This window comes from Trachinotus anak, unplaced genomic scaffold, assembly GCF_046630095.1.
Source record: "Trachinotus anak isolate AG129_WGS33_773 ecotype Australia unplaced genomic scaffold, CSIRO_AGI_Tana_v1 ptg000012l, whole genome shotgun sequence".
NCBI lineage: Eukaryota > Metazoa > Chordata > Actinopteri > Carangiformes > Carangidae > Trachinotus > Trachinotus anak.
Genome location: NW_027273863.1, coordinates 24797236 through 24804972, shown reverse-complemented (window position 1 = coordinate 24804972; position 7737 = coordinate 24797236). Strand labels below are relative to the sequence as shown.

Genomic DNA, 7737 nt, shown 5'->3' with positions numbered 1-7737 from the left:
CATAATTCTCCAGCAAACATCAGTTATTGTGTCTTGATGACTTTCACTGAACATGACAGCCTCATTGTGAAGTTTCATCTTCATGTCAATCAACATCACAACAAATAAAATGACCTCAAGTCCACAACAACACAACCTCTCTTGTCTTATGTTCGTCAGGACTCCACTCAACTTCTTCACACTAAAACTTAGTGTGAAACTAAGTAAAGTAACTCTGAACATTTTTCCAGTTTGTGAAGCAACAAGTGAAAGAAAACTCTGCTCGTTTCTCTGTGACAAATGTGTTTGAGTGAAGGAAGCTGAAAGGACAGAGACTGACTGACAAATGTTCCTCTGCCCTGAACATCAACACTGTAACACTGTAGTTTTTGCTGCTTTGCCTCATATTAGTTTCATATTTTCTCCATCAGCTTTGAATCAGATCCTGGAATGAAGACACAAGAAAACATTTGATTGATTATTGAGGAAAATCAACTTTATTGATGATGATTGTTCCCACATTGAATCAGTAAAGTCTGTTCAATGACTCTTGTTCAGTGATTTCATGAACAGATTGACTTCATCCACACAATCAGTTTGTTTCACCTGAATCTCAGAGACGGAAAAGAAAAGAATCAATCATCACCTCATTGATTATTATCATGATAAAGACTCTTTGATAAAACCTCATAGACCTTATTTATTAGTTGATTTGAATAACAACAACATTTGTTCTGACAAACACATCAATGTAAATGTAATTATAGATTTGTGTCTTTACACAGTGAGAACAAAACATCAGTGATAAAGGAAGGTCTGCTGATTTCTCTGTTAAGGCTCATGCAGTGGAAGAGAAACAACAACACACAAATACATCAACACAAATATCCAACAAACATTTAGAGCACAGACAAGTTTGTGTTTTCATGTGGACAAATGTGAGTTTAGGTCAAACAAACATGATGATGAGCAGTGATATCCTCCATGGCTTCAGCTCCACCTGAACAAACTCAAACATCAACACAACCAGAAATGAGAAGAGGTCAAAGTACCACCCATAATGTTTGATTGACAGGTGATCTGTGTGCAGTGCAGAAACACAACAGCAATGAGCTTTTAGCAATAAACATGGAGACAAAATAAAGTGATGAACTAAAACACAGATTTGAACCAACTGCTCCTTAAATGACATTTGTGTATTTGACTTTACAAAACTCAGCTGTGTCTCCATAATCCCAGTAAAGCCCAAGTCCAGCATGTAGAGGCTGAGTGAATGTGGTCTGGACTCTGTGGAGGAGAGTCATGGTTTCAGATACACTGTAGAAGGACAGAATACCTGCTCTGTGATCCAGGTACACTCCTACTCTGGAGGACTGAGGTCCTGAGATTGGAGTTTTAATATTGTTGAACCAAAATATAAAGCTGTTTTGGGAACAATATAACGCCCAAGATTTTTCATTGCGTCCAAATACACATTTATTCCAGCTCCCTGTTCTGCTGATATTCTTGTATGCGACTGCTACAGAAACTCCTCTTCCTCTCCACTCCACCTCCCAGTAACAACGTCCAGTCAGACGCTCTCTACTCAGGACCTGATAACATGAAGTGAATTTGTCTGGATGACTAGAATAAGACTGTTGTTGACTCCGTGCTACTTTTTTTCCCCCCTCAGATAATAACAGATATGTGTTTGCTGTGTTTGGATCCAGTGTGATTTTCTGTGAATATCTTAAGAATCCAGCTCTGGTCTTGGGCTCTGGTTGTGGCTCTGGCAGTAAAACATCCACTTGAGTCACTGTCAGTGAGATGTTTGTCCATGTCTCTCTCAGAATGTCCTGTAGTTTATCTCTGAGCTCTGACACAGCTGCTGTCACATCCTCAAAGTACCTCAGAGGACGGATATTGATGCTGGATGAGTCTGTAGATTGACTGAGTGGTGACAGTGAGGGGTAGTTGTGTAGAAACTGGGTGTGATCCTCTGTGTGTGAGAGCTGCTTCAGCTCAGCGTCTTTCCTCTTCAGCTCAGTGATCTCCTGCTCCAGCTTCTCCTGAAGCTCTTCGACTCGACTCACTTCAGTTTCCTGCTGGGATCTGATCTGCTGCTTCACATCAGAGCTTCTTTTCTCCATGAGACGGATCAGCTGAGTGAAGATCTTGTCACTGTGCTCCACTGCTTTATCAGCAGAGCCATTGATAGCCTCCACCTCCTGTTGAAGCAGCTTCACATCTTTCTCTCTGTCCTGGATTCTCTGCTGGATGTTTTGTCGACTCAGCTGGAGCTCTCTCTGCCTCTCAGTCCTTTCTGCTGCAGCTGAGACTGTGTCGTGGCCTTGATGTTCATCCACAGAGCAGAGATAACAGATACACTGCTGATCAGTGCGGCAGAACATCTTCATCACCTCATCATGACGAGAGCAGATGTTCTCCTGGAGCTTGTTGGAGGGCTCCACCAGCTTGTGTTTCTTTAATGGAGCTGCTTCGTAATGAGGCTGCAGGTGTTTCTCACAGTAAGAGGCCAAACACATCAAACAGGATTTGACAGCTTTCAGTTTTCTCCCAGTGCAGACATCACAGGCCACATTTTCAGGTCCAGCATAGCAGTGATCAGCAGGAGCAGCTTGGAGTCCAGTCTTCTTCAGCTCCTCCACTAAATCTGCTAACATGGTGTTTTTCACCAAGACAGGCCTCGGTGTGAAGGTCTGCCTACACTGAGGGCAGCTGTGGATTTTCTTCTCATCCTGTTCATCCCAGTGGGTTTTAATACAGTTCATGCAGTAGCTGTGTCCACAGGGAATAGTCACCGGATCCTTCAGTAGATCCAGACAGATGGAACAAGAGAAGGTTTCCCGGTCCAGCTGAACTCCTTGCTGCGCCATTTCACCTCCTGAGAGTCACTGTCAAACCGTTTCACTTTCTCTGAACAGAAACAATCTCAGTTTACACCCATCCTCATACTTATGGATCTGTGAGGGGAGGGAACAAAGAAACACTTTGACAGGGTGGAGTTGATGTGTTTAACAGCAGGTAAAGAGGGAAGTTTTTTTCAACTTTCACACAAAGAGGAGTTGTTTCTGAATGACTATTTTTCTGTCATTTACAACATGCAGTAAGAATTATGACCCAATTAAAATAGAGTAGCTGCACTTTGGTCTATCACATTCAGCTCACAACATCTAGACAGGTAATTTTCATATTTTACAATCATTCTAGCAAAGTTCATGGAGTTTTACAGAAGAATAAAAATAGAGCTTCATGTTCTCAGGTTTTGTGATCTTTGATCCCACAACTGATTCCTAAGGCCTGGTGATGAGCTGAGACCAAAACAACCATGTGATCAACTATTCAGCTGTTATAAAAGCAAATCATGAACTGCTTAAATTGCATTATCTCCATGGAGCTGAAGCATGTGATCTTCCACTTTTTTCCAGCCTCCAGTTCTGTGTTTACTGCAACATGTCTCCAGGAGAAACCGCCTTTAGAGGCTCTCTCTTCCCACGAGGACGACACTGGTTCTCTGTCATCCACTGAGGATTAAGAGGCGTTGAGCTGAAGTTGGGTACTTAATATTTGGATTCAGTGAAATAAATGCAACAAGTTCTCCACATTGAATAAGAACATATTTAGTTTGTAAGGGATTTTTAGGATTAAACATAGAAGCCTTTTCTTTTTTATTATTACTTTTTTGGGCTTTTTATGCCTTTATTACAGATTAGTGGAGACTGACAGGAAAGGGGGTAGAGAGAGGGGAATGACATGCAGGAAAGAGTGGGACCGGTGACTGGCTGCTAAGAGCGTCTTGTGCTCAACATGGTACGCGCCCTAACCACTCAACTACCAGGCTGCCCCTAGAAGCCTTTTCTGATCGGACGCCACGACCAGCAGGACGATATTTTTTGTCTTTGACTTTCAAAACCGTCAGAAACCACTGTTGAAAAACCAATCATCTTTGTGATGTCACAGTGTTGTGGCTCATTGTTGATCAGGCTCAGGTACAAAAAGACTTTGTCGGTCAACACAAGATCAAGGTTTGGGTTAACTGAAAAAATGAATAAAAGTAATAATCCTCTATAAAATCTATTTTGTGTATTTAATATCCAGCTTCATACTAAAGAGCAGACTCTTAGCCACATGTGATTTTTCAAACCAATGCTTTTCATGTACTGATGTGATAATAACAGTTGATGAAAAGTCAGTTTATGATCAATATTTGACTTGAAGCTCTATTTCAAGTGTAAAGTCAGTTAATGTCTGGATCACCCACAGAACCAGTGATGATCACAATGATTGTTTGTTGCTACATTCAAGTGTCCTTCTGTCTTAACAGGAGCTTTTTCAGGATAAATCCAGACAAAGGAACCAAAGTGGAGAAGAAATAATCTAAAAAACAAGCAGACCTAATCCCAAGGTTCTTTCATTGATCACAAACATTAGAGACTTTGAATGGAGAAAGTAGAAGACATCACACACACACACACACACACACACACACACACACACACACACACACACACTAACAAACACAAGTCACTGTCTTTAATACACATGCAGTTCACAAGCTTAACCAAGTGTGTTCAACAAACCCTTTCCAGTTGAACATATCATTGTGAATATTAGGTTGTCTGCTAATTTGTATGGTTTTAATGTTCAAATGTTCTATTGCAGGATCATTCTGCTAAAATGCTGATGATGTTGTTACTGCTAAAACAACATCAGTAAAGACACATTTAAATATAATGTAACATCACATTGTGTCAGTTTGTTCACAGGAGACACATCCTGTAAAAATGATGCTGCGTTCAAGTCACACGGGAAAGATGGAAGACAAGAAAATATTTGATTTATTCTAAAGTAAAAACACTTTTATTCATGACACAAACCTTGGGTTTGTTCACACATTGAATCAGTAAAGTCTGTTCAATGACACTTGTTCAGTGATTTCATGAACAGATTGACTTCATCCACACAATCAATTTGTTTCACCTGAATCTCAGAGACGGAAAAGAAAAGAATCAATCGTCTCCTCATTGATTATTATCATGACAAAGACACTTTGATAAAACCTCATAGACCTTATTTATTAGTTGATTTGAACAACAACAACATTTGTTCTGACAAACACATTAATGTAAATGTAATTATAGATTTGTGTCTTTACACAGTGAGAACATCAGTGATAAAGGAAGGTCTGCTGATTTCTCTGTTAAGGCCCATGCAGTGGAAGAGAAACAACAACACACAAATACATCAACACAAATATCCGACAAACATTTAGAGCACAGACAAGTTTGTGTTTTCATGTGGACAAATGTGAGTTTAGGTCAAACAAACATGATGATGAGCAGTGATATCCTCCATGGCTCCAGCTCCACCTGAACAAACTCAAACATCAACACAACCAGAAATGAGAAGAGGTCAAAGTACCACCCACAATGTTTGATTGACAGCTGATCTGTGTGCAGTGCAGAAACACAACAGCAATGAACTTTTAGCAACAAACATGGAGACAAAATAAACTGAGGAACTAAAATACAGATTTTAACCAACTGCTCCTTAAATGACCTTTGACTATTTGAGTTTACACAACTCAGCTGTGGCTCCATAAAGCCAAAGTCCAGCATGTAGAGGCTGAGTGAATGTGGTCTGGACTCTGTGGAGGAGAGTCATGGTTTCAGAGACACTGTAGAAGGACAGAATACCTGCTCTGTGATCCAGGTACACTCCTACTCTGGAGGACTGAGGACCTGAGACTGGAGTTTTGATATTGTTGTAGTAAAATGTAAAACTGTTTTTGTTACAATCTAACGCCCAAGATTTGTCATTGTATCCAAATCCACATTCATCTGAGTCCCCTGCTCTGCTGATATTCTTGTATGCGACTGCTACAGAAACTCTTCCTCCTCCTCTCCACTCCACCTCCCAGTAACAACATCCAGTCAGACTCTCTCTACTCAGGACCTGAGACCAGTCAGTGAATCTGTCTGGATGACTAGAATAAGACTGTGGTTGACCTTGTGTTACTTTTCTGTTTCCCTCAGATAATAACAGCCATGTGTTTGCTGTGTTCGGATCCAGTGTGATTTCCTGTGAATATCTTAAGAATCCAGCTCTGGTCTTGGGCTCTGGTTGTGACAGTAAAACATCCACTTGAGTCACTGTCAGTGAGATGTTTGTCCACGTCTCTCTCAGAATGTCCTGTAGTTTATCTCTGAGCTCTGACACAGCTGCTGTCACATCCTCAAAGTACCTCAGAGGACGGATATTGATGCTGGATGAGTCTGTAGATTGACTGAGTGGTGACAGTGAGGGGTAGTTGTGTAGAAACTGGGTGTGATCCTCTGTGTGTGAGAGCTGCTTCAGCTCAGTGTCTTTCCTCTTCAGCTCAGTGATCTCCTGCTCCAGCTTCTCCTGAAGCTCTTTGACTCCACTCACTTCAGTTTCCTGCTGGGATCTGATCTGCTGCTTCACATCAGAGCTTCTTTTCTCCACAAGACGGATCAGCTGAGTGAAGATCTTCTCACTGTGCTCCACTGCTTTATCAGCAGAGCCATTGATAGCCTCCACCTCCTGTTGAAGCAGCTTCACATCTTTCTCTCTGTCCTGGATTCTCTGCTGGATGTTTTGTCGACTCAGCTGGAGCTCTCTCTGCCTCTCAGTCCTTTCTGCTGCAGCTGAGACTGTGTCGTGGCCTTGATGTTCATCCACAGAGCAGAGATAACAGATACACTGCTGATCAGTGCGGCAGAACATCTTCATCACCTCATCATGACGAGAGCAGATGTTCTCCTGGAGCTTCTTGGAGGGCTCCACCAGCTTGTGTTTCTTTAACGGAGCTGCTTCATAATGAGGCTGAAGGTGTTTCTCACAGTAAGAAGCCAAACACATTAAACAGGATTTGACAGCTTTCAGTTTTCTCCCAGGGCAGAAATCACAGGCCACATCTTCAGGTCCAGCATAGCAGTGATCAGCAGGAGCAGCTTGGAGTCCAGTCTTCTTCAGCTCCTCCACTAAATCTGCTAACATGGTGCTTTTCACCAGGACAGGCCTCGGTATGAAGGTCTCCCTACACTGAGGGCAGCTGTGGATTTTCTTCTCATCCTCTTCATCCCAGTGGGTTTTAATACAGTTCATGCAGTAGCTGTGTCCACAGTGAGTAGTCACTGGATCCTTCAGTAGATCCAGACAGATGGAGCAAGAAATGTTTTTCTGGTCCAGCTGAACTCCTTTCTGCTCCATTTCTCCTCTTAGTTACAATGACTGTCTGAGTTTCCCTGTCTTAACTGTAGATCTGAAAGGGAGGGAGCAAGGAAATATATGGACAGAGAGGAGGTGTTTTTGAGAGCAGGAAGAAGAGGGAGTGTCGTCAGGTTTTTCCACATTCCAGTATGAGGAGTAGTAGGTTTGAATTTAAACTTTATTTTCCTTCTTCCTCAGTTTCAGTTCAATTGACTTTTACTCATTAAAGGGAGTTTTCAGACTAAACTTCAATTGAAACAATGAACCTGCAGTACAGTAATTTTCTCACATATTTGAAAAACTCTTTTGGGTTATTTGTGAAAATTCAGGTCAAACTCAGAACACCATTATGAGCTTAATCAAAATTACAATATTAAAATGGGTTTAAGTAAATATCATTGCATCAATCAACTTATTTGTTACAACTCTAAATCCAGAAGCACATGAATGAAGCACCTGGTTTTATTTTATTAGTAAATCTTCAATAACTGTTTTTTGGCCACTTGGGAGCAATAGGTTGTGAAC

General features: G+C 41.4%; 2 protein-coding genes across 2 annotated transcripts; both read right to left on the bottom strand.

Annotated features, from left to right (window-relative positions):
* Positions 1–1160: 1160 nt before the first annotated feature.
* LOC139628561 (tripartite motif-containing protein 16-like) lies at positions 1161–2855 on the bottom strand. The gene has a single exon (XM_071490321.1). It carries the CDS (start codon positions 2853–2855, stop codon positions 1161–1163), a length of 1695 nt encoding a protein of 564 aa, XP_071346422.1.
* A 2634-nt stretch (positions 2856–5489) lies between these two features.
* LOC139629035 (tripartite motif-containing protein 16-like) lies at positions 5490–7212 on the bottom strand. The gene has a single exon (XM_071491367.1). The coding sequence runs from the start codon at positions 7210–7212 to the stop codon at positions 5545–5547; it is 1668 nt and encodes a 555-aa protein (XP_071347468.1). The 3' UTR covers positions 5490–5544.
* Positions 7213–7737: the final 525 nt, after the last annotated feature.